The 27,088-nt window shown below is 43.8% G+C and overlaps 2 protein-coding genes across 2 annotated transcripts in view; both read left to right on the top strand.

Annotated features, from left to right (window-relative positions):
- LOC146980516 (uncharacterized) overlaps positions 1 to 27,088 on the top strand; it is a 528,771-nt gene that overhangs the window by 147,238 nt on the left and 354,445 nt on the right. The window lies entirely within an intron of this gene.
- On the top strand, positions 1,654 to 26,397 carry LOC146980623 (sulfhydryl oxidase 2-like). The gene is made up of 12 exons (XM_085785723.1): positions 1,654 to 1,942; positions 7,046 to 7,146; positions 8,569 to 8,617; positions 8,734 to 8,839; positions 8,933 to 9,023; positions 11,123 to 11,268; positions 11,990 to 12,160; positions 13,907 to 14,036; positions 20,030 to 20,152; positions 20,237 to 20,387; positions 22,797 to 22,985; positions 25,692 to 26,397. Exons 1-12 carry the CDS (start codon positions 1,669 to 1,671, stop codon positions 26,288 to 26,290), a joined length of 2,130 nt encoding a protein of 709 aa, XP_085641849.1. The 5' UTR covers positions 1,654 to 1,668; the 3' UTR covers positions 26,291 to 26,397.

Here is a 27,088-nt window from a genome sequence, read left to right as displayed (position 1 = left end):
GCCCATTTTCGATAAATATATTGTTCTGTCTCTATGGTTATTTTGTTATTATTAGTGGTGCTGGAAATGCTGGTCGAGCCGACCAGCGTTTCTTTACTTTCAGTTTCGCAATGAGTCATGAGAATAACGTAGCTGAATCGGCGTTTATGGTCAGAACTACGACGGTATGTGATCCTCTTTGAACCTCTGACTTTAATTCTTGATGAATGAAAGAGTCTGTCTTGCGCCGGTCAAAAGAATTTTACGGTGCGGAGGCTCATAAATGTAGTGTGGAAACGCTTCGCTTTTCCAAAACTCCTCGTTGTCCCTTTAATAATGAATTTGCATTTGTGAATATGACATTTTTGCCATTAAAGGTTGAATATGTAGAATATTTATTAAAAGCTATATTTTTTTCAAAAATAATACATCCACGGGGCCTTTAGAGCATAGACTGTAGTCAGAACGGCCGTAGCACCGTGACGTCACCCATTGGTTTGGGGAGTCTGTTTTGTGCCGCTACTACGGGGGTTTGAACCGCGCCATGTTGGATTCTACTTGCCATATTTGGAGAGGTGCGGCCGTTAACCGGCTGAGAACCCGCCCACTGGCCTCGAAGCAGCGGTCTCCGGACCTGTCACTCAACGTTCCCGCGCCCTAATTGGCCAGAATTTTAAACCTAATAACAGTAAAACGGTAGAGTTTAAACCCCCCCCCCCCCCCCTCAGAGTGTGTGCGGGGGTAGAAACTATCGGTTGAGACGAAAAAATAAAATGTACCAGGCTGTAAATATGTTTTTTTAAGCTGTAAAGTGGGTGATTTTAACATGGGGGTCTATGGAGAGTTGCTCCCTTCTGACACCAGCCCCCAGAGGAAGAAGAGGGGATTGCAGTTTGTTGAACGCGGAAGTGACTTCACTTCTCAGACCCACAACTGCCCCCTTGTGTCGGAAGTCGGAAATTTCCGAGTTGGGAATTTTATTTATTTTTTTATTTTTTTATTGAAGAATTGTTAGTTGGGATGTACATTGTGAAATGAGTGATGAGGGGGTTACAAATAAAATTGGAATAATGTCAACAGGTTCAGTTACATAGTATCATGACAGGCAGGAGAAGACAAAGGATGTTAGGCAAACAGAGGTCTATTCAAAAACGTGGAAACAGAGAGAATGGTGCTATGGTCTTTATGGCTTTCTTATTTTCAGATTGACTAATTAGGTTGATGTATTGTTTGATTTTGTTTTTGAAACGGTGAGTGCAAAGTAGCCTATTTGATTTGTAAATTTGCAGTTGTGAATATGAGCTTTGGCTAAAAGTAATATAAAATTGATTATATAATATTGGTTTAATTGGGAAGCCGAGACTGAAAAGAAACCAAACAATACATTTTGATAGTCCAATACAAAGCAAAGTTTTTGTCGAAATGTTGACGGAATTCCGACCTCCGAGTCGTCTTGAACGCAGCATGATGATGACTCCTCCTCCGGTCCCGGAAGTGTGGTCTTAGTGCTCCGTCTCTACTTCCTGCTGCAGCTCGTCACCACTTCTTTTTACAGTCTATGGTCTCCACCGTCTCCACCGTCCGTGCAGCAGCAGCGGGGGTCAGCCTCATGTCTCCCCGGCTTCCTGCGCCTCTTCCCGGCTGCGCCTCGACCCAGTGACCCGCTGACCGTCCGACTGGAGCGTCAGGATGAAGCTCAGGATGAAGCCGTGGACGTGGACGTGGTTGTGGGTCCTCCAGGTCCTCCCGGTCCTCCTGCTCCTCCCGGTCCTCCGCGGGGCTCAGGCCGCCTCGTCTCGCCTGTACTCGGACTCGGACCCTCTGGTGATCCTGAGCAGCAGCAGCCTGCAGCCGGCCGTCACCAACTCCTCCTCGGCCTGGCTGGTCCAGTTCTACTCGTCCTGGTGCGGACACTGCATCCAGTACTCCAGCACCTGGAGGAGCCTGGCGCACGACGTGCACGGTCAGTCCACATGGATGGATGGATGGATGGATGGATGGATAGATAGATAGATAGATAGATAGATAGATAGATAGATAGATAGATAGATAGATAGATAGATAGATAGATAGATAGATAGATAAGACGTGCACGGTCAGTCCACATAGCTGCACACCTAACAGCTCCAATCAATCAGTCAATATCAATCAATATCCTTTATTTAACCTCATTGAGATTTAAAACCTCTTCTTCAAAAGGGTTTTCATGGAGTTTTTCCTCAGTCGATGTGAGGGTCTAAGGACAGAGGATGTTGTTATGATGGGATGTAAAGCTCTTTGAGACAAACTGGTGGTAAAAACGGGCTATACAAATAAAATTACCTTGCTTTGCCTTTTCCAAGAGTGACCTGAACAGCCCAGATGGCAGCACACACACACACACACACACACACACACACACACACACACACACACACAAACAGCAGTTACACATCACACAAGACTCAGATAAAATACAATCACACATTTCAGGAAAACATGATGAAACAACGCAGTCACACACAGTCCTGAGCTCAGTTCTCTGTCTTTATAACTGACTTGAATTCACCCAGAGTCTTTTTGCCCAGTTCAGTTCTCACTCGGGTCCCACATCTGTATAATGTCCAGAGAACACAGACCACATTGGCTGAGGTTTCTACACGTGTGTAAACACAAATATGTCGGCAAAAGTCCAAGGACAGATTTATAAATAAAAGTCAGACAATGAGAGAGTCTACGGACACAGAGATGGATGATGTGTGACGGCATAAGGAACAGTGATATATACGATAGCTGCAACCAGTGATACAACACACAGCACAGTGTTAGCCTACACAGTATCCAGTTTCTTTAAAAACTGATCCGGATCGTTCATAAAAACCAGGTCACCCTGGTCCAACAAGGGTCAACAAGTGTTTTCTGACTTGTAATGAAAAACTTGATTTATTCCTAGAAAAGAAGGTCCAGGTCTGGGTCTGGGTCTGGGTCTGGGTCTCTGCTCTAATCCAGCTGGAGGCGACATATGGACGTGTGATCCAGTTCAGTCCAGTTGTGACTCTGTTGTTCTGTCCTGAAGGGAACTCATTAGCAGCAGATAAGAAAACAAAACAAGTGACAAATAAAGACGATCAAGTTGAAGTCAATAATAAAATGAAATCCATCTGGGTCAGAGGGTTAGATCAGAGGAACCAGATCAATACCAGAGAGATAAAACCAGCTCAGTAGAAGATAAAGGCTTAGTTCACATTAAAGGACTAAAGTTTACAGAGTCACTTTACAATTTACCTCCAAACTCAGTTAGTTCCACATACAGGAGCATCAATACACCAGAATATGATGTTATGAAACTAATACATTATTATATAGATCCATTACACACAGGATGAAACATTTCATGTCTTTAGTTATTTAATTTCTTTTCATTATTATGGTTATGGCTTAGGCTACATTTAATACAAATGTATTTTATTTTTAATTACATTAATTATTATTATTATATAATATATTATTATTACAAAAGACCAATTTAAAAAACTCAGTAGTTGGTTGTTGGTGTTTGACTTGAGCTAGTGGAGATGGACGTCTCCATGGTGATGTAGTTTATTGAGCTGAACCGCTGGTTTGGACCAGAACCTCAACAATCACATGTTTAGTTTTTGCTACATCACTGAGAAGAGTCTGTAGCAGGAAAAGTATGGAAAATGGAAACTATATGTATCATAATACTTATCTGGGTTTGGTCTTATGTGAAGTTATTTGGGTTAGTTAGTTTGTATGTGCTGTTAGCTACAATCTCCTGGAAATTATTTGGTGACATAATGGCATACACATTCAGAATAATAAAAACAAACGATTAATTGCATAATTGATTTACATGTTACACATCTAATTACTCAAATGTCACCAATTATTAGAATTTGTTTTTACTGAGAAGTCTGGAAAAAGTATTTTGAAGAATTTTGAAATTTCAGATGTGTAGCAACCCTGTAAACAGCTGTTACTTAACTTTATTGGTTTATTTGGGTGGGACAGTGACATTAATGAACATATAAAAACATGTCAATGTGCCGGTTTGTAGCAGCTATAGTGCTGGTTTCATCCATAACAACATCCTACAGTGTCAGAACAACAAAGTAGAGGCTAATAAAAGACGTAATAATGCAACAACAACAACAAAAACGACTTTAACGAGGTAAAACATTGACATTGTAACAACTCTTCCATTGGTAGAGGGACCAGAAGAGTTTTTTTTTTTTTTTTTTCAATGAGCTTTATTGAAAATATTGTACATACAAACGGATGTACAGAGAACAAGGTTGTGCATACAATCAATCATGAAACATCAGACAGGTGCTCCAATATGTATCAATAAACATAAATAATAAATAAATCAAAATAAAATCAGGTTATTTTAAGCAGTGTTAGAAAACATAAAATCATGGAAAATATAATATATAAATTAACATAATATGACGGAAGAAACAAAAAGGAAAAAAAGGGTAATATAATGTGTAAGCTTTATTCTACTTCTTTATTCTTTGAAAAATCTCTCATAAATATCTATGGATGTGATGTTTGTTTAGTGTCAGTTAGTGTAAGGGATTTCATGTACTCTGAGAGATAACGTGCAGCAGTGCATCATGGGTAGCGGTGCCCCGTTAGACCACGTCGACAGCCAGCTGTGGGCTTCTCACACGGAAACATGAGCTCATGTTGCCAGGCAACAGGCAGACAGGTGACGGTCACTCAGGTGGCTGAGTCACACCTGAGACAGAAACACACACACACACACACACACACACACACACACACACACACACACACACACACACACACATTAACACACACACACATACACACAGGTCTCATTCATGAAACGTGAGTAAATCTGTGTGTAGATTTGCACATAAAAGCTCACTCTACTAAAACTCTACTCCGGATTCATGAACGGTGCGGGAAACTCAGATTTGATCGTAAACACGTGTGTAACTTCATGAATGCCAACCCATCGTAAACTAACAACACGCCCCCGGTGATCAGCAATTAGCATAGATCTCCATACATGAATAGCCATATAAGGAGATCCTGACCACCATATTAGGAGGTAGGTGCATCCTGCTCACCTGCGGCCATGACGCAAACGAGGAAAGAGGGAGAGAGAGAAAAAAAAGAGAGATCACGGATCGAAGTCATTTTGGGCGAAGTGGAGTCCAGAACAAATATTTAACTCTCTTCTGTTAGTAGTGGTGTGACTGGGACAGGTCAAAGGCTGGAGGGAAGAAACAGATGTGGTGAATTAAGTAGGCCTATCCTTGGTTGATTAAAGAACCGTTTAAGAAGTAAAGCCAGAATAGTTCGATATGAAACATAAAAATAAAAAAAAATACACACAACTCCAGAGCTACAGCAGCGACGGGAGGAGGAGGCTCTTCACAGCCTCAGCTGTAGAGGAGCATGGTTGTATCAACACATGAAGTTATATGGGCAGGTTATATTGTTACAGAAGCACCAGCCGTCTGTCACAGCTCCATCCAAACCGGTGCCGACTGCGCTGCTGCGCAGGGTGAAGTGTGCGTCCACCGAGCGTGTAGCAACACATAAAAGTTTTTTCCGGTTTTATATCAGATTATTATCATCATTAGATGGAGCCTTGACGTGTTTGTGCGTGTCCGATCCCTAAAACGTCTCTCTCTCCAAATATTTCTAATTGTTTGTCATGTTTAAATTACGTGTTTCAAAGGCGTCGGCGTATTTTGAACATGAGAGAGAGGAATACGGATTAAAATTGTAATTTTCAACAGTGACAAGCAGTTTTTATTTGCATTCCTACATTTACACAAGCGCTACACACAGTCCGGAGCAGGTGTAGATTTTGTGAGTAGCTACCAAAAAATCAGCACTACTAAAAGATTGATGAATGCGGAAATCCACGTAAATTTGCGCTGCTCAGGGTTTACACACAAATCCGTGCTGCTCACGTTTCATGAATGAGACCCACTGAGAGCAGCTGGTGGGAACCGGTCCCCATCTGTCGCCGGGGAACAACTCAACCAGCTGCCACACACACACACACACACACACTAACACAGTAACACACACACACACACTAACACACACACACACACACACACACACTAACACAGTAACACACGCACACAATAACACACACACACACACTCTCCCATTCTGTGACCTGTTGTCTGACACAAAGACCTGACGACCTCTGACCCCCGAGACAGACAGCTGGAGACACACACACACACACACACACACACACACACATTCACATGTTAATCAGAGTCTTTGTCAGACGATGAGCCGTCTAACACGTTAAAGGGACAGTTCAACATTTAGTCAAACCGGCCCATTGCCATAATAATCCCTATAGTCACAGCAGTAGGTTTGTTACCTTTGTTACTTTTTAAGTCCATGTAGGCTAATGTACGTTCAAATTAGAGACAATAGTGTGATTATTTGGAAATATTGTAGAGAAATTTCTGGAAAAAAGTGGTAAGATTTCTTAAAAAAAAAAAAGTTGAAAGTTTTCTAGAAAAAAAGTGGAAAAATGTCTCCAAAAAAAGTTTTTTAAAATGGTAAAAATTTCAAGAAAAAGTTGAGGAGACAGAGTTGTTTTAGAGGCAAATGCAGCTGGAACTACTTTCCAGACACGGCTGCTGGGCGGAGGGATTTCACTAGAGAAAGTAGTTCAGAGGATTTGCCTCATGTGTACGTTATTATTTCCTAGCGAGGTGGTGAATGAACCTATAGGGCCAAGATGTTGAACTGTCCCTTTAACAGTGTGTGTGATGTGATTATCAATGATCAATGATCAGATTGATCCATTGATCCTGTCCTGCAGCTTCAGCCTGTCAACAAGCAGCTCTGTGATTGGTCGGACAGGAAACTGGTTTTCTGACTCTGTGATTGATTGATTGATTGATTGATTGATTGATTGATGATCATTAAATATTATCTATAGATGGTTTGTTGGTAGTGGTGTGTGTGTGGTAACCATGGTAACTGCCTCTCAGACTGGCAGCAGGTGATGATCAGTGTGTGGTAACCATGGTAACTGTCTCTCTCTCAGACTGGCAGCAGGTGATCAGTGTGGCCGTGCTGGACTGCGCTCAGGAGGAAAACTTTGACGTGTGTAAAGAGTTCAGCATCAGGTTCTACCCAACGTTCAAGGTAGGTGACCTCTGACCTCTGACCTTCCTCCTCCTCTTCCTCCTCCTCCTCCTCTTCCTCTCCTCCTCCTCCTCTTCCTCTCCTCCTCCTCCTCCTCCTCCTCCTCTTCTCCTCTCCTCCTCTCTCCTCTTCCACCGGAAGAGCAAAACCGGCTTACGTTTTTGACGTTCGGAAAAAGGTGGATATACACATAGATGGCGCCTTCTGCTTCTCAGCGTACGTCAACACGGCGGCCATCTTGGTCAGGGGTTTCTGACCATAGACATATAAACGTCTGACCAGCAGTCAGACCAGTCAGACCCTGTACAACACATTTTATAAAAAAAAAAAAAATCTATATGTTGTATCACAAATATGTGTCTGACATTTCTAATAAACCAAACAGCTTGAGAACCGGATGAATATTCAGTGAGTTGTGGTGATGTTAATGGTTGATAGACCTCTAACAGGAAGTAGACACGGCTTCCCCCTCACCAAGATGGCTGCCGTGTTGACTCATCGTTCCAATGGACAGCAGCGTCAGAGGAGGCTGTCACTACCCGATTTGTGACAATACTGGTCTGCGCATGCGCAGACCGGCCGCCATCTTGGACAGCTGCCTACGGCAACTCCACTTGGACAAACTTCATTTGGGCACTGCCCGATTTGCGTACATGCTTAAAGTTCTGTGAATTTAAAATACGGTACTGTGAAAATGATTAAAAAATAAAATAAAATAAAATAAAAACCGCGGAGGTCCGTCATAAGACAGCCGCGGCAGACTCGTTTATTCAGTGAGTGTTGTGGTAGTTGTGATTGTTTGTGGTTGTCATGGTGATGAGGCCTGCGAGAAAAGAGGACAGTAAACATTAAAAGTCGCCTGTGTTCCTGTTTTCTGAGCATCAAGATCCAGACCACCACAACCAACCCTCAATTTACATTACTAATAAAGTATTAAAAAAAAATAAATAAAAAGATAAACCGTCTCTGGCGACGCACACAGGGCAGTGGTCCTAAGTCAGGGGTTCAATCCGGCCCTCAGGATGAATTTGCCAAGTGTGAAAATTACATAGAAGACATACTGTAAGAGGCATAATATTGTTGAAATTGCACATTTAATCAAGAAATGTCAAGTTAGTTCGTAAAAGAATAGTTCATTAACTGTAAACATCTTAATAATGCACTAAAACAAAGGGAACAATTCAATGTTCTTTTTATTTATATGGTATCATGATATTATTTTACTGGTCTGGCCCACTGCGCTGTTTGTGGCCCCTGAACTAAAATGAGTTTGACACCCCTGTCCTAAGTCAATTCAACTAAGTTTGTCCAAGTGGAGTTGCCGTACGTGGCTGTCACAGATCGGGTAGTGACAGAGGCTTCTATGTGTAATATATCTCTGCTCCTGCTCCTGTACTAACCTGTCTCATCTTGTTGTTTCAGTATTTCAAGGCTCACAGTGCGGTGACGGACAGAGGGACGACTTACAGAGGTGACTAACACACACACACACACACTCACTTGTTACACACTTGCTGCTGTGTGTGTGTGTGTGTGTGTGGTTGTCATGGTGACGGTGTGTGTGTGTGTGTGTGTGTGTGTGTGCAGGTGCAGACAGAGAGGTCCAGTCGGTGCGACAGCTGATGGTCAACATCCTGCAGAACCACACCAGACTGGACCGGCCCGACCGCTGCCCGCCGCTGGAGCCCTACAGGTAACCACGACGACCTGAGCCTGTGATGATGTCACGGTGGTGTCACGGTGATGATGTCATGACCTCTCTGTGTGTGTGTGTGTGTGTGTGTAGCTCGGCGGAGCTGCTGCCTCTGCTGGGTCAGAGGTCGGACCACTTCACGGCCGTCATCGTGGAGGAGCCGGACTCGTACGTGGGCCGAGAGGTCAGTGAACGCATCCGCAGTTCTAGGACCGCAGTTTTAGGACCGCAGTTCTAGGACCGCAGTTCTAGGGCCGCAGTTCTAGGACCGCAGTTTTAGGACCGCAGTTTCAGGACCGCAATTCTAGGACCGCAGTTTCAGGACCGCAGTTTTAGGACCGCAGTTTCAGGACCGCAGTTCTAGGACCGCAGTTTTAGGACCGCAGTTCTAGGACCGCAGTTCTAGGACCGCAGTTCTAGGACCGCAGTTCTAGGACCGCAGTTTTAGGACCGCAGTTCTAGGACCGCAGTTCTAGGACCGCAGTTCTAGGACCGCAGTTTTAGGACCGCAGTTTCAGGACCGCAATTCTAGGACCGCAGTTTCAGGACCGCAGTTTTAGGACCGCAGTTTCAGGACCGCAGTTCTAGGACCGCAGTTTCAGGACTGCAGTTCTAGGACCGCAGTATCAGGACCGCAGTTTCAGGACCGCAGTTTCAGGACCGCAGTTCTAGGACTGCAGTTTCAGGACTGCAGTTTCAGGACCGCAGTTTTAGGACCGCAGTTCTAGGACCGCAGTTTTAGGACCGCAGTTTTAGGACCGCAGTTCTAGGACCACAGTTTTAGGACCGCAGTTCTAGGACCGCAGTTTTAGGACCGCAGTTTTAGGACCGCAGTTTTAGGACCGCAGTTCTAGGACCGCAGTTTCAGGACCGCAGTTCTAGGACCGCAGTTTCAGGACCGCAGTTTTAGGACCGCAGTTTCAGGACCGCAGTTATAGGACCGCAGTTTCAGGACCGCAGTTCTAGGACCGCAGTTTCAGGACCGCAGTTTCAGGACCGCAATTCAAGGACCGCAGTTTCAGGACCGCAGTTTTAGGACCGCAGTTTCAGGACCGCAGTTCTAGGACCGCAGTTCTAGGACCGCAGTTTCAGGACCGCAGTTTCAGGACCGCAGTTCTAGGACCGCAGTTTCAGGACCGCAGTTTCAGGACCGCAGTTTCAGGACCGCAGTTCTAGGACCGCAGTTTCAGGACCGCAGTTTTAGGACCGCAGTTTCAGGACCGCAGTTTCAGGACCGCAGTTTTAGGACCGCAGTTTTAGGACCGCAGTTTTAAGACCGCAGTTCTAGGACCGCAGTTTCAGGACCGCAGTTTCAGGACCGCAGTTTTAGGACCGCAGTTCTAGGACCGCAGTTTCAGGACCGCAGTTTCAGGACCGCAGTTTCAGGACCGCAGTTTTAGGACCGCAGTTTTAGGGCCGCAGTTCTAGGGCCGCAGTTCTAGGACCGCAGTTTCAGGACCGCAGTTTCAGGACCGCAGTTCTAGGACCGCAGTTCTAGGACCGCGGTTTCAGGACCGCAGTTCTAGGACCGCAGTTTCGGGACCGCAGTTCTAGGGCCGCAGTTCTAGGGCCGCAGTTCTAGGACCGCAGTTTCAGGACCGAAGTTCTGGGACCGCAGTTCTGGGACCGCAGTTTCAGGACCACAGTTCCAGGACCGCAGTTTTAGGACCGCAGTTTCAGGACCGAAGTTCTAGGGCCGCAGTTCTGGGACCGCAGTTCTGGGACCGCAGTTCTGGGACCGCAGTTTCAGGACCACAGTTCTAGGACCGCAGTTTCAGGACCGCAGTTTCGGGACCGCAGTTCTAGGACCGCAGTTTCAGGACCGCAGTTTCAGGACCGCAGTTTCAGGACCATTCAATTTCATTTCATTTGTCATGTATTAGTTTATACTCTGCGTATTCATGAACATCCAAATTGTAAATTCACCAGATTTAGCTCTAAAGCTCATTTCCATCCGTAGTCCCGCCGTTCACACAACAACAACAATTAGCCTATACAAGGACGAAAAGAAGAACAACGTACAGCATGGTACAAATACCTTATCACAAAACCACAATATATACAATAATATACCGTAGCTTCAGTAGGACAGAGCAAGGAGTAGGAGTAAAATGAGTGCGTGTAATCGACAAAGGTGTCGTAGAGCGCTGTTAAGATTCATTAAAGTGCATCTGTGTGTGTGTGTGTGTGTGTGTGTGTGTCTCTGTGTGTGTCTCTGTGTGTGTGTGTGTGTGTGTGTGTGTGTGTGTGTGTGTGTGTGTGTGTGTGTGTGTGTGTGTGTAGGTGATCCTAGACCTGCTGCAGTTCTCCGGTCTGCAGGTGAAACGCGCTCTGAGCTCTGACGTGGCTCTGCTGGACGCCATGAAGATCACCACCTTCCCCTCCGTCTACCTGCTGCACCCCAACGGGACTCACACACACCTGCACGTGTGAGTTAAAACACACACACACACACACACACACACACCTGTCCACCTGCATGTGTGAGTCAATCACAGATTTAAATGTATTTTTTTGTATTTTTCTTGAATCCTGACGACACAGAATCAGTTTGAGAGGAAACAGAGCTTTGATGTCGTCTGACAGACTCAACCCACCCTTCCTCCTCTTCCTCTTCCTCTTCTTGTTTGTTTGTTTGTTTGTTTGTTTATTTCGCATATCAAAAAGTAAAAAAAGGTACAACATATAGAATCCAAGACAATGTGAAGGAGAAATGTTGAAACCCCTCCAGAGGCTTGTAGGGCGGCGTTCTACGACTACAGATCTAAGCTACTGTGCAGACATCTGTGAAGTACAAAAACCGTTTATACATAACAAATACAAACATGGTTTAACATGATTTAACATTGTACAATACAAAAGCTTGATAAACATATGATAAAAAAAATATAAAGTAATCCCAGTTTAGATCCAGACCATGTGGGAAGTACTGACTGGTTAGCAGGAGGGACTTTAAAGTGTAAAAGTAAAAAAGAGTACAGGTAGCCTAATAAACTCTATATTCTAGACCAGGATGAAGTAACAGAACTGTGACTGGGAGCAACAGAAACATGGAGGTCTGAGGCAGCAGCAGCAGCTCCGTGTGAAACTGATCATAGTTGTATGAAACATATTCTGAAAACTCTTCTTCTTCTTCTCCTCCTCCTCCAGAGAGAAGCGTCTGCGTTTCTTCTTCTCCTCCTCCCTGAGGACGCTGCCTGGCGTCCAGCGGAGGACCACGTCCCTCAGTTCCTCTGGGGGCCCGGGGGGGGCGCTGCAGGACCAGGACCAGAACCAGGACCAGAACCAGCACAGCACCGAGCCCTGGAGGGACTTCAACAGGTCAGAGCCTCAGCTCGGTCCGGTCTGATCCGGTCTGGACTAGTTTAGTCAGTGAACTGTGTGTACTGTTTGAATGAATGAATGAATTTATATTTATTTACGTGTCGTGCACCAGCCTATCAGGGCTTAGTTACAAGACACATTTCATATTTAGACACCAAACTAAATAATCAGAGCTCAGACAAAACCAAACAAAACCAAAAACCACGTGGAGTTCACATCAATAATTCACTTTTTCTTTTTGACCAGGCACTTTTTATGAAAGTAGCTCTAGTAAAGACTTCTTTTCTGAAGAACCATTCCAACTTTACCTCATCATCATCATCATCATCAACCCAAAACAACTCCGGTTTCACATTTCGCATTTTCTGAACCAAAAACTTCCTGTTCTGGCTTCGTCATATAACGGACAATGAAACACAAGATGCAGTTCATCCTCCATTACATTTAGATTACATGATGTGCAGAGTCTTTCATCCTCAGGTAGTTAAAGCTGATAACAGCGGCACGGCCGTTTCGGCTAATGCTGTGTTCAAGGCAGGCTTTTGAAACCGTAAGTTACAGCTTCAAGTCACAACTACGACTTGGTAGCGTTCCAGGTAACCCGTAGCTCGTGTTTTTACCGTCCTGTTGTCTGTGAAAGTTCCCTATAACGGCCACTCGTAACTTCCGACCCGTGAACTCGTACCAGATCGAAATGGTATGACTTCACAGGAAGGAAAAACACAAAGTACGAGTTTCCTTGAACGCACCATGAGTTAGCAGCCCCCGCCCTCGTCAGGCATCAATTGGTCCTCGTGCTACGTCACCACATTCACGCGCATCCCTTGGCTGCACACACAGCCCTTCATGCCGTTCTCTCCCCTCATTGGATAACACTTGTATCCCACAAGGAAAATTTTCTCCTCGGGTTACAGCAGAGCAGAGTGACGGAGAGACTCGTGTTTAGGCTGAAATACTTCATGTAAGTGATTGCTGACGGAAAATAGGACTATTTAGGACTTATATTAACAAAAACATTCCACTGATATCTGCTTTAAAGCTGAGTTAAACCTTCCTACTTCTACTGCCAGAGGGAGAATCAGCCCTCAACTGGCCACATTAAGATCTGTTGGTCTACTGTATATCCAACTCTTGTCTCTCCAGTGGTAATAACGCTGTCTCTCAGGTCTCATCTACACTCTTTCTTGGAGTTCTAATTGATGAAACCTTAAGCTGGAAGACTCACATTCAGTCTGTCTGTAGTAAAATATCCAGATCTGTTGGTGTCATTGGCCAGATTAAAGGTTTGGTTCACCAGAAGTGCCTATTAACCCTTTATTATAGCTTAATGTATCCTTACCTCACATATTGTAATGTCATTTGGGGAGCTACCTATCCCACTCATTTACACATGCTTTATAATTATATTCTACAAGAAAAGTTCTGTAGAACTGCTACCAATAGGAACCACTTTTAACCCTCTGCTCCTCTCTTCAAACAGCTCAACATCTTACCAGTCTTTAATATTATAAACATATATCAAACTTGTACTTTCATTTATAAAATTGTTTCTATTCCTGTATCATTCTCCAGACCTTGTAAAGATTTTTTTCTGACTAATAGTGATGTTCATAAATATAATACTAGACCTTTAATCTCACCTGCACATCTGGTTTTCTGTTTTTATGCTGTTTTTCTTTCTTGTTAAATTGTGCAAATAAATTAAATCTAAAATAAAATCTAAATAAATGTGTGTGTCTGCAGGGCGAAGGTGTACTCGGCTGACCTGGAGTCAGCCCTCCACTACCTGCTGAGGGTGGAGCTGGCTACCCACAATGCACTGGAGGGGGAGGAGCTGAAGATCTTCAAGGACTTCGTCACGTTGGTGGCAAAGGTAGAGATGGAGGGTCGGTCTGTTGCTATGATACGGCAGCGTGTCGGCCATATTGGATGTGGCCATAGACAGTTGCCCAGGGTTTCTGGGAGATCTCAGTCCTGTTTAATAATGTTTAATGCCCCCCCCCCCCTCCTCTCTGTAGCAAACAGCTTTCTTTTTTTTTTTTTTTTTTATTAATGTTTTTATTCATTTGACAGGTAAAAGTACATACAATGAAAAATAAGGATTTTTTCTTTTTTTCCAAAAACAACAACCACTTATTCCCTCCCTTTCCCAGCCCTCCCCAATCCTACAAAATTTTGTCACAGATCAGTAATAACACACATCCTTCCTTCTTACAGTAAACAGACATGCAAATATAAAAGTACCTAGACAATTAAGAGAGAGTAATAAAAATAAAATAAAATAAAAAATAAAAAATAAAAAACACCACAAAACTGAGAAGTAATATTTTCAATGGGTTGAGATGAAATAAGGAGGGAAAGGAAATTCAAAAGTCAGTTGTCAGAAGTGAACATTTCACTTGTCCTGTAGTGTCTTTAATTTAGCTATGGAACTAATCATGCAGCCCCAACCGAATCAAATTTTCCAGGTGTCCCCCTCAGATCGTATTTAATTTTCTCCAGATCTAAGTACAGCATGAGGTCCTTAAGCCACACGGAAGCTTTGGGGGCAACTGGTGCCTTCCATTCCAACAAAATTCTTCTACGTGCTAATAAAGAAGCAAAGGCGATACTATCCTTAAACTTTTTCCTAATTGTTTGGTCTGATAATACTCCAAAAATAGCCAATTCTGGACAATGGTGTCAATTCCATATTTAGTGCCTCTGCAAGATGTTTAAAAACAGCCGTCCAGTAAACTTGCAGACGGGGACACGACCAAAACATGTGGGTCATGTTTGCTGGTGATAAGTGACACCTATTGCATGTGTCTGCGACATTGGGATAAATTTTGGAAAGTTTGGAATTGGTCAAATAAGTACGATGGACAACCTTAAATTGTATCAGATTAAGCCTGGAGCAAGATGTGCTGTTATTTACACGAATTAATGCTGAGTCCCAGTCACCGTCATCGATAACCCTGCCAAGTTCCTGTTCCCAGTCTTTCTTGATTTTATCAAGAGATGTCTCTTTGAGATGGGATATTAAGATGTACATTTTTGAGATAAGGCCTTTCTGATTTGTGGGAATTTCCAAAATTGATTCAATTACTGAGTTAGGAGGGATATTGGGGAAACAGGTACTATTGGATTTAACAAAGTTACGAACCTGAAAGTATCGGAATAGGTGAGACTTGGGAAGGTTAAATTTTTCACATAATTCGCTGAAGCTAGCGAAGACATTGTTAATATATAGATCACTTAGCCTGACAAGGCCTGAGCGCTGCCATAGAGAAAATGCATTATCAATGTTGGGAGGGAGGAAGAGATGATTGTTATGTATGGGGCTGTGATTAGACAATCCTTTGAGTCCAAAAGTACATCTAAATTGGAACCAAATTTTAAGGGTGGAGACGACAATTGGGTTACATGTATATTTGGATGATTGAAAGGGCAATTTTGATGTAAGTAGAGCTAGGAGTGATGTAGAACAGGATTTAGCTTCTAGTTTACACCAGATTAATTCAGGTTCACGAATCCAGAGAGTCATTTTGCTTATGTTAGCTGCCCAATAGTAGAGTCTTAGGTCAGGGAGTGACAAACCACCAACGGACTTATGCCTTTGTAAAAACTCTCTCCTTATCCTGGCAGTCTTGCCTTTCCATATAAAAGATGAAATTTGCTTATTTATAGCACGAAAAAAGGAATTGGGTAAAAAGATCGGCAAGCATTGGAAAAGATACAAAAAACGTGGAAGCACGTTCATTTTGATGCAACTTACCTGCCTGCTATAGTTATATGCAAATTACACCATCTTTCCAGTTCTAATTTAAGCTTGTCGATTAGGGGTGAAAAGTTGTTCTTGTAAAGATCTGACATCTTGCGGCAGATATGCACACCTAAATATTTAAAGCTGCTTTTAGACACTTTAAATGGGAAAGACACATCGGGGATCCCAAGGGCTAAGTTATTTACAGGAAAACATTCGCTTTTTGAGAAGTTCAACTTATAACCGGAAAATGCTCCAAAGTTGTTAAGCAATTCAATTATCTTGGGGATGGTGGTTACTGGATCAGAAATAAACAATAGTAAATCGTCCGCATACAAGGAAAGTGTATGTTCCAAACCACATCTGTGGATTCCTTTACTAAAATTGGCCGATTTAAGTGCGATAGATAAAGGTTCGATTGCCACAGCAAACAATAGTGGACTCAGAGGGCACCCTTGGCGGGTTCCTCTGTTGAGTGTGAAATATTGGGATTTCATCCCATTAGTGCTTACGGACGCTTTAGGGGAAGAGTATAAAAGTGAGATCCAGGATATATACTTAGACCCAATGCAGAACCTCTTCAAGACCTCCAACAGATAACTCCACTCCACCCGATCGAAAGCCTTCTCCGCATCCAGGGAGACCACCACTTCTGGTGTCTCCCTGGATGCGGGAGAAAAAAGAAGGTCGAGGAGGCGGCGGACATTGGAAAAAGAGTGTCGGTTTTTCATAAACCCGGTTTGGTCGGGTGAAATGATGCTCGGCATAATTGATTCAAGTCGTAAGGCCAGTGCCTTAGCTAAAATCTTATAATCGGCATTTAAGAGGGAGATAGGACGGTAAGAGCTACAATCAGAATCTTCTTTACCCGGCTTTAATAATAAGGTTATAGATGCCTCGGTGAGAGTTTGAGGCAGAGCACCCCGGTCCAGAGAGTCATTGAACATGTCTAAGAGGAGAGGGATTAATTTATCAGCAAATTTTTTAAAAAACTCTATAGGGTAACCATCTGGGCCAGGGGCCCTGCCACTTTGCATTAGTTTAACTGAGTTTGCTAATTCACGAAATTCTAAGGGTCGATCCATTTCGCTCTTCTGAGTAGAAGAAATGGGTGGGAAATTTAGGTTATCCAGGAAGCTCATCATGTTTGTTTTGTCAGTTGGGGATTGTGAAGTATATAGTTCAGAATAAAATGTTTTAAAGGTTTCATTTATGACGGATGGCACTACTGTAAGTTCACCAGAAGGAGTTCTAATCTGTTTAATTTGCTGGGATACTGATTGGCTTTTTATTAGGCGTGACAGATGGCGTCCTGCCTTCTCACCGTGCTCGTAAAGAAATCCACGTGAACACAAGAGTAATTTTTCAGTTTCTTGCGTTGAAAGCAAGTTATAGTCCATTTGAAGGTTTTGTCTCTCTTTGTCTAATTCAGGGGATGGAGATGTTGATAATTTTCTGTCCAATTCTGTTATGCTTTCCATGAGTTGTTCCTGTTTTTGTTTTTTGAGTTTATTCAGTCTTGCAGAATAAGATATAATCTCTCCTCGGACTACCACCTTTAATGTCTCCCACAGTAAAGATGGGGATATGAGATTAGACTTGTTGGTAACAAGAAAATCGTCGATTACTTTGGAGATTGTTTGGCAAAAGTCATCATCGTTTAGCAATGTACAATTCAGCCTCCATGGAGGGCGTGTCTTTTGTAAAAGTGTAAACGAAAGGTCGAGTAGCACTGGAGCATGATCAGATACCACTATCGTTGAGTGTTCTATGTTATCGACAACAGGAAGAAAATAATTATCAATGTAAAAGTAATCAATTCTTGAGAATGTTTTATGGACCTGAGAGTAAAAAGAAAATTCTTTTTTATCAGGATAGAGAAAGTGTAGCAAACAGCTTTCTACACAGTGTAATAAGTTACAGTAGTAGTACTAGTCTTCGGCCACTAGATGGAGCCCGTGGTGCAGCGAATCACATCTAAACATCCTCGTCCTCTTTACACAGCGTTACGCCTTAACACCATACCGGCTTGTGTACTTGTGTACAGATAGTTATGGCTCCTGGACCTATTTATTGCATATTTCAGTTTTTTTTATTGCTATTACTGCTGTATTTGCAGTAGTGCTACTTTAATGCCTCTCATTTACCAAAGACACACATTCATCCATGCTCTCTGCCTTGGCCTGAAAACCAACCATGGGAGATCAGAGCGTCCAACCCGGCGCCCTGTAACCTCTTTATGACACATTAGATTACACACATGTCATAAAACGTATTTAAAACTCTATCCACCGCTCCACGCACTGCCCTCCCACCATCATCATTGTTAAAAACAAATACCCATGTGGGGCCGGTCCATTTACACACTTAAAACCAACTCTCTCTTTTCTGGAAGTTGTTTTTAAGTGGACTGTCCCCACAAGCGATGTCTCAGGTCTTTATTAAGACAGACGACTGTAAGACAAAGACAAGGAGCATGACTAAGCAAAACTGTAAAATTCAAAGATGCAGGACGACATTTGGCCAATCATCGCTCTCAGTGCAGGGTAGATACACACCTATGGAATTCTTCATCATGAGAAATGAAATCCCAAACAGAACTACAGAGGTTTAGTGTGAAAGTTAAGGGGGGGGGTTGTATAGTTCCCCTTTTAGATAAGTTGTTTTTATATCCAGTGACTGTATGGAAAGAATCACACTGAAGAACACACAGTAGATACCTGTATCTATACAGCTGCAGTACAGGCTACATGAGCCTAAAGCCCTGGTCTCTATTTACTCCAGTTTGCCACATCCAATATGGCGCCGACGTTGACGTGTGACTCAACACTCGATGTGGCTAATGAAGCTAACAGAGCTAATGCAGCAACATACATGTGCATATGTAGTTATTATGTGTGAATGTTTATGACCGGTATGTGTGCAATAATGGAGGTATAGTTATTATGTGTGAATGTTTATGGCCGGTTCGTGTGCATTAATCAGTCAGGGTGTAATCATGTAGCATGCTGGGTCTGGTGAAAGGAAATCTAGCTCGAGCATGTGGAATTATGTTTTTTTTTGCTCAATTAATCATGTCAGTCACAACTATATAGATTTTTTTTTTTTTTTAATTCAACAAATCATGTCAAGCACAACTGTATAGATATATATTTTTATATTTCAATGAATCATGTTAATTCCAGCTATATAGATTATATATATATTTTTTTACAATTGAAAGAATCATGTCCAACCCTGTAACTATGTAAATGTACTCTTCCTGTTATCTACTGGTCCTCCGTCTTTATGGACTCTTTATGTTAAAGGGATAGTTCAACATTTTGGCAAATTGGCCCATTGCCATAATCCCTATAGTCATAGCAGTAGGTTCATTACCTTTAATTGTAGGTGTAAGCTGTTTTTAGTACGGCGGAGCGCAGCAGCTGGCTGCTCAGAGCTACACTATGGAGGCTAAGGGAATTTCTTGGTTTCCCTCATTAAACTCATCAAATTCAACATCCCAAAACTCCACAGCGCTTTTGTAGACAAGTTGTGAGCTGCACAACCACCACGCTATGAGATAATGACGGAACGATACGAAACGGAGCCGTTTTCGAGGTAAATACAGGGTAAATACGGAGACTGCTTGCTGAAAAACTGTCCCTGAACGCAACGCGCATCAGCGGTTTTGTATGAATTTACCTCTAAAACGGCTCTGTTTCGTATCGTTCCGTCATTATCTCATAGCGTGGTGGTTGTGCAGCTCACAACTTGTCCACAAAAGCGCTGTGGAGTTTTGGGATGTTGAATTTGATGAGTTTAATGAGGGAAACCAAGAAATTCCCTTAGCCTCCATAGCGTAGCTCTGAGCAGCCAGCTGCTGCGCTCCGCTGTACTGAAAATAGCTTACACCTACAATTAAAGGTAATGAACCTACTGCTATGACTATAGCAATTATGGCAATGGGCCAATTTGCCAAAATGTTGAACTATCCCTTTAATAGTTGTATTGTTTTGGGGACTACGGATGTAATTTAGCAGCAGTGCTAAATCCGGTGTATTTACTGTGGTACTCTAGTACTCACTGTCCCGACTAAATAAACCAAAATAAATAAATAAAAGTTCTCTCTCTCTGTGCAGCTGTATCCAGGTGGAGGGTCGGTGGTGAAGCTGATGGAGACTCTCTCTGATTGGCTGCTCAGTCTGCCGCTGCAGCGAATCCCCTACCAGGCCGTTCTGGACCTGGTGGACAACAAGATGGGGGTGAGACACACACACACACACACACACACACACACACACACACACTGGGAGCAGCAGCTGAATAACTCCCTGATACCTGTGCAGATCTCAGGTGTGTTCCTGGGGGCGGAGCTTCGATGGGTTGGTTGCCAGGGCAGCAGGCCTGGTCTCCGTGGTTACCCCTGTTCCCTCTGGACTCTGTTTCATGTTCTGACCGTCCAACATGAGGCCACGCCCACCGCACTGGAAAACACAGGTAACACACACACACAATCACACACACATACAGTTGTGCTCTAAAGTTGACATACCTGACAGAATTAGTGAAATTCTGGCTCCATCTCAGAAAATATAACTGATAATGCAACAAAACATTTTTTATTCAGAGTCAGTGGCTGGACGAAGCCGTTTATTATCACACAACTGGGTTTGATCTTTTTGAATCCTAATTATGCCTAATGGCCCTGATCAAAAGTTTACATCAGTTTACACTAGGGTTGTTGGGTATACCGGTACTAGAGTGGTACCGGGGTACTGAGGCATTTAAAAAGGTACTATACTGCGCTTAGATGGGACCGGTACTTTCATTTTGCGCCGCCGGCAGCGGTGACGTCGCCGCGTGAAGTCGGCGCATTGTAATTTGAGCCGCAGCGAGGAGTGAGCGAGTCACAAATGAAGCAAGGTGCTTTTTTAAATTACCGTTACAGCGCCACCTGTCCATGTGCCTGTGTTTGTGTGTGTGTTTGTGTGTGTGTCTGTGTGTGTGTGCGCGCGCTGTGCGCGAGAGAGACGGCCGCCACAGACTCATTAATTAAAGCAAACGCTGCTGGTTTATAAGTTTTGTTTTTACCGCGGATCACCACTGGCATGCATGGTCTCTCTCTCTTTCTCTCTCTCTCTCTGTCTCTCTCTCTCTCTGTCTCTCTCTCTCTCTGTCTGAGTGAGCACAGCAAAGCAGCGCTACGCAGAGATGAATTAACGGAACGATATTGCGTTGATGGGGGAGGGGGGGAGGGAGCAGAATCAATTTGGTCTACGTATGGGAAACAATAGGTGTGTGTTTGAGTAACATGAACGTTTGTGTTTCATTCTATAAACTACTGATAACAATTTCTCCCAAAAATTACAACTGGTCAAAATAACAAAAGAAGATGCAGTGTTTTCAGACCTCAAATAATGCAAAGAAAACAAGTTGATATTCATTCATATTCAACAGACCACTAATGTTTTAATTTAGGAAGAGTTCAGATTAATATACTGTAGATGGACATTTAATCCTGCAGCATCAGTAACTGTTTACTGATTTACTGATTATTTACTGATGCATATGTTATAGTTCTAAGATTTTCTATTAAAATAAAGCCAATAATGACATTTTTTGTATTCTCTTTTTATTTGGGAAAGTACCGAAAAGTATCGAAAGACATTTTGGTACCGATACCGGTACCAAAATGTTGGTATCGTGACAACACTAGTTTATATTAGTGTCTGTGTATAAAGAGTCAATGAGACAAACACCTGCACATTTCATCCACTGCTGCACCGACTCTGCTGGATTCTGAGCCACGAGGAAAGCAAAAGAACTGTCTGAAGTCCTGAGGGAGAAGGTTGTTCAACTTTATAAAACAGAAAAAGGATAAAATAAGATATCTAAAGATGTGAGAAAGCCAATCAGCAGAGTTCAAGCTCTCATAAAAGTGGTAGTTGAGGTTCTGTTGATACCAAGCCACGGTCTGGTACCATCAAACATCTGTTGGTCAGGCTCTCTGATGATACATGATTGTGTTATTTCTAGATGTCTTAACAGTTTAATTTGAATCCCTTTACAAATAAGAGAAATCTATTTTGTCTGATCACTCACTCCTTAAAGGGATAGTTCAACATTTTGGCAAATTGGCCCATTGCCATAATCCCTATAGTCATAGCAGTAGGTTTGTTACCTTTAATTGTCGGTGCAAGCTGTTTTTAGAACGGCGGAGCAGAGCCGTGAGCTGTTCAGAGCTACGCTACGGAGGCTCATTATGGGATTTCTTGGTTTCCCTCATCATCAAACTCATCAAATACACAATCCAACAACTCCACAACGCTCTGGTGGACAAGTTGTGAGCTGCACATTCACCACACTATGAGATAATAACACAACGTTACCACACAGAGTTGTTTTAGAGGGAAATTCATGCAACACCACTGATGCACGTTGCCTTCAGGGACAGTTTTTCATCATCAGTCTCTGTATTTCCCTCTAAAACAACTCTGTGTGGTAACGTTGTGTTATTATCTCATAGCGTGGTGAATGTGCAGCTCACAACTTGTCCACCAGAGCGTTGTGGAGTTGTTGGATTGTGTATTTGATGAGTTTGATGAGGGAAACCAAGAAATCCCATAATGAGCCTCCGTAGCGTAGCTCTGAGCAGCTCACGGCTCTGTTCCGCCGTTCTAAAAACAGCTTGCACCGACAATTAAAGGTAACAAACCTACTGCTATGACTATAGGGATTATGGCAATGGGGCAGTTTGACTAAATGTTGAACTATCCCTTTAAAGAATGGTACACAGTTACAACATCTTCCAGGGTATGTAAACGTATGAGCACAACTGTTCAGCTGCTGTGGAGACGGCCCTGACCCCTGACCCCTGACCTCTGACCTCTGACCTCTGACTTTCAGGTCTGGAGAGCGAGGCGGCGCCGGTGCTGCAGGTGATGCGTCAGTACATCAGGACGTTCTTCGGCTGTGAGGAGTGCGGTCGCCACTTTGAGCAGGCGGCGGCGGCCGGACTGGACCGGGTCCAGAACCACGAGCAGCAGATCCTGTGGCTGTGGAACCAGCACAACATGGTCAACTACAGACTGGCCGGTACGCACACACACACACACACACACACACACACATACACACACACATATAGAGAGAAAGTTGAGATTAATGTATTATTATTTTTCAACAAAGTAAAGATAGATGGGCATTAGATACTTGGGGTAAACCAAAGCTGCGTACTTACTGTGAAATAAAACAGGTATTTGGCCCAGAAAACTATGTTTTGTATAATTTGTCTAAAAAGAAAAGATCCCTCGGTGCTCAATTGAGAGCTGGTAAACTTGGTCTTCATATGGAGACAGGCTGATGTGTCGGCACAGCAGAAGATGATAGAATTTGTAATTTATGTGACATCCTAAAGAGAATGAAATTAATTTTGTGTTCTACTGTCCTTTCTATGATTCTATAAGACAAAAACTGTTTAGTAAAGTAGATCCAAATAACAAATGTGTGTGGTTAGACGATGCTGAGAAGCTAAAACTTCTTTTCCATTTGAATATTTTTGCATTTTCTTTATTTCGTGAAAAGGCTTGGGCAATGAGACGAAGAGCGATGTATAGTTGAGTACTGAAAGTAACTTAAACTGTTTATTTATGTCACACCTGTGTGGCAGGTAACACCAACAGGAAGGACTGTCTAGTCTTTGTTTTTGTTATTGTGTCTTGTAATCTCATATGGGATGGGCCACAGTGGTGGCATGACACGAAAATAAAACATTCATTCATTCATTCATTCATTCATACACACACACGGGCGACAAACTAAAGAAAACCCAAAGGCTAATGTAGCTGAGGTAGCTAATACACTAGTGTCCAAAACCAACATGGCGGCAGCAAACCGTTCATACTTTTGCAGTGAGGAGGAAACAGAGCTTTGTCTTTCAGTAATGAATTGAATGATTTGCAACGCGATTTTACAATTTAAAAGTAGCAAACCCCACGAGAAGCTACAGTGGTCTCATTTTGACAGACGAGAATAACCAGGTTTCTTTGTGTTCATGTAAATGCACTGATGGTTAACAAGGCTAATGTGGCTAAAGTAGCTAATCTAGTAAACAAGGCTAATGTGGCTAAAGTAGCTAATATAGTCAACAAGGCTAATGTGGCTAAAGTAGCTAATCTAGTAAACAAGGCTAATGTGGCTAAAGTAGCTAATCTAGTCAACAAGGCTAATGTGGCTAAAGTAGCTAATATAGTCAACAAGGCTAATGTGGCTAAAGTAGCTAATATAGTCAACAAGGCTAATGTGGCTAAAGTAGCTAATCTAGTCAACAAGGCTAATGTGGCTAAAGTAGCTAATCTAGTAAACAAGGCTAATGTGGCTAAAGTAGCTAATATAGTCAACAAGGCTAATGTGGCTAAAGTAGCTAATCTAGTAAACAAGGCTAATGTGGCTAAAGTAGCTAATCTAGTAAACAAGGCTAATGTGGCTAAAGTAGCTAATCTAGTAAACAAGGCTAATGTGGCTAAAGTAGCTAATATAGTCAACAAGGCTAATGTGGCTAAAGTAGCTAATATAGTCAACAAGGCTAATGTGGCTAAAGTAGCTAATATAGTCAACAAGGCTAATGTGGCTAAAGTAGCTAATCTAGTAAACAAGGCTAATGTGGCTAAAGTAGCTAATCTAGTCAACAAGGCTAATGTGGCCGAGGGAGCTAATGCGCCTGAGATCCCAAAACTGTTCAACTTTATTTTTATGCACTTTGTTTTTATCCACTCCTTTAGCACCTTTTTAGCCATCAGTATCAGTATTAGCAAGCGATTTTAGATATATTTCTAAAGTATTTGTTATCTATTTAGTCTGTCGAGGACTCGAGGGCCCTGTCAAGGGCATCTGGCATCGAGAATTTCCTTCGGGATTAATAAAGTTTATTCAGTTCAGTTAGTCTAGTTAACAAGGCTAATGTGGCCGAGGTAGCTAATATAGCTAGATTAGCTACCTCAGCCACATTAGCCTAGATTAGCTACCTCGGCCACATTAGCCTTGTCGACTATATTAGCTACCTCGGCTAATGTGGCCGAGGTAGAATAGTCAACAAGGCTAATGTGGCCGAGGTAGCTAATCAAGGCTAATGTGGCCGAGGTAGCTAATCAAGGCTAATGTGGCCGAGGTAGCTAATCTAGGCTAATGTGGCCGAGGTAGCTAATCTAGGCTAATGTGGCCGAGGTAGCTAATAGTCAACAAGGCTAATGTGGCCGAGGTAGCTAATCAAGGCTAATGTGGCCGAGGTAGCTAATCTAGGCTAATGTGGCCGAGGTAGCTAATAGTCAACAAGGCTAATGTGGCCGAGGTAGCTAATCTAGGCTAATGTGGCCGAGGTAGCTAATCTAGGCTAATGTGGCCGAGGTAGCTAATCTAGGCTAATGTGGCCGAGGTAGCTAATAGTCAACAAGGCTAATGTGGCCGAGGTAGCTAATCAAGGCTAATGTGGCCGAGGTAGCTAATAGTCAACAAGGCTAATGTGGCCGAGGTAGCTAATCTAGGCCAATGTGGCCGAGGTAGCTAATCTAGGCTAATGTGGCCGAGGTAGCTAATAGTCAACAAGGCTAATGTGGCCGACGTAGCTAATCTAGGCTAATGTGGCCGAGGTAGCTAATCTAGGCTAATGTGGCCGAGGTAGCTAATCTAGGCTAATGTGGCTAACATGATAAACATGAAAACATTGGTGACGTAGCACAGGTGAACTGCTATACAATCAACATAACATACGTAGCTAATGAAGCTAATCTGCCCCCCCCCCCCCAGGTTCTCTGAGCGACGACCCGCTGTTCCCGAAGGCGCCGTGGCCGAGCCCCTCCCTCTGCGCCTCCTGCCACGAGGAGACGAACGGCGTCCACGTCTGGAACTACGACAACGTCCTCCTCTTCCTGCGGCAGCACTACGGAGCCGCCAACCTGTCCCCCAGATACTCCCTCACCCCCCCGCGCCTCCCCCCACCTCCCCCTGACCCCGATCCCGTCCAGACCAGGAGGCCTGAGGGGGAGCAGGAGGAGGAGAAGGAGGAGGAGAAGGAGGAGCACAGAGGAGGAGGAGGAGGAGGAGAGAAGGGGAAGGAGGAAGAGGAGGAGAAAAGAGAGGACCGACACCACCAGGCTCTGAGAGGGGAGGAGAGGGGGGAGGTGACAGGAGGAGGAGGAGCAGGAGGAGCAGCAGCAGCAGGAGGAGGAGGAGGAGCAGCAGGAGGAGGCGTGTGGATCTTGGGTACTCTGGGCTTCAACAGCGTGGACATGAGTCTGTGTGTGGTCCTCTACGTCTGCTCCTGCCTCTTCCTCATGCTCCTCTTCTTCTTCTTCAGAGTCCGGTCCCGGAGGTGGAAGCTCAGACACTCCCGCCTCCACGTCTGAGCCGGACCGGACCGGACTAGACCGGACCGGACCGGACCGGACTGGATCAGACCGGACCGGACCAGTACGGACCGGACCGGACTAGACCGGACCGGACCGGACCGGACTGGATCAGACCGGACCGGACCAGACTGGATCGGACTAGACCGGACCGGACCGGACCGGACTGGATCAGACCGGACCGGACCAGTACGGACCGGACCGGACTAGATCGGACCGGACCGGACTTGCAGATGACGTCGCGCATGTCACAAATCGTGATTGGTTGAAGCTCGGAAAGTTGGAGGAAACCATGGAAACACAAAATGTTCGGCAAAATTGGCTCGTGGACGGAGCATGGATGTATTATATTATCGTCGGAGAGCGGTGTTTGCTAAGCGCTGCTAACGTTGGGCTAGTGCTAACACGGAGCTAACAGTAACACAGACACACACACACATAAATGATTATACACGAAGAACAAGGGTAGTACGGTGTGTGTGTGTGTGTGTGTGTGTGTCCGTGTAGCGTTAGCTTCGTGCTAGCCACGAGCATAGACACGAGCCGAACTTTTCTAACTTTATTAAACATTGTTCAACAGTAGGGGAGCGCCGGGTCGATTGATACACGGGACGATTGATACACAGCGATTTCCTCGAAAACCACACAAGCTTGAGCCGTCAGATTTTGTCACTATGTTCAGCACTCAACACCGACCAATCCTGGGAAAGCTTGTGAAATGACGTCACGCCATTCAAAAGTTATTAGCGCGAACCTGTTTTTTACTACGGAAAGTAAAATGTTAGGTGCGGTAGTTTT

Source organism: Trachurus japonicus, chromosome 9, assembly GCF_045865225.1.
Source record: "Trachurus japonicus isolate A0001 chromosome 9, Traja_1.0".
Lineage (NCBI taxonomy): Eukaryota > Metazoa > Chordata > Actinopteri > Carangiformes > Carangidae > Trachurus > Trachurus japonicus.
This window is presented reverse-complemented; position numbering and strand designations above follow the sequence as displayed.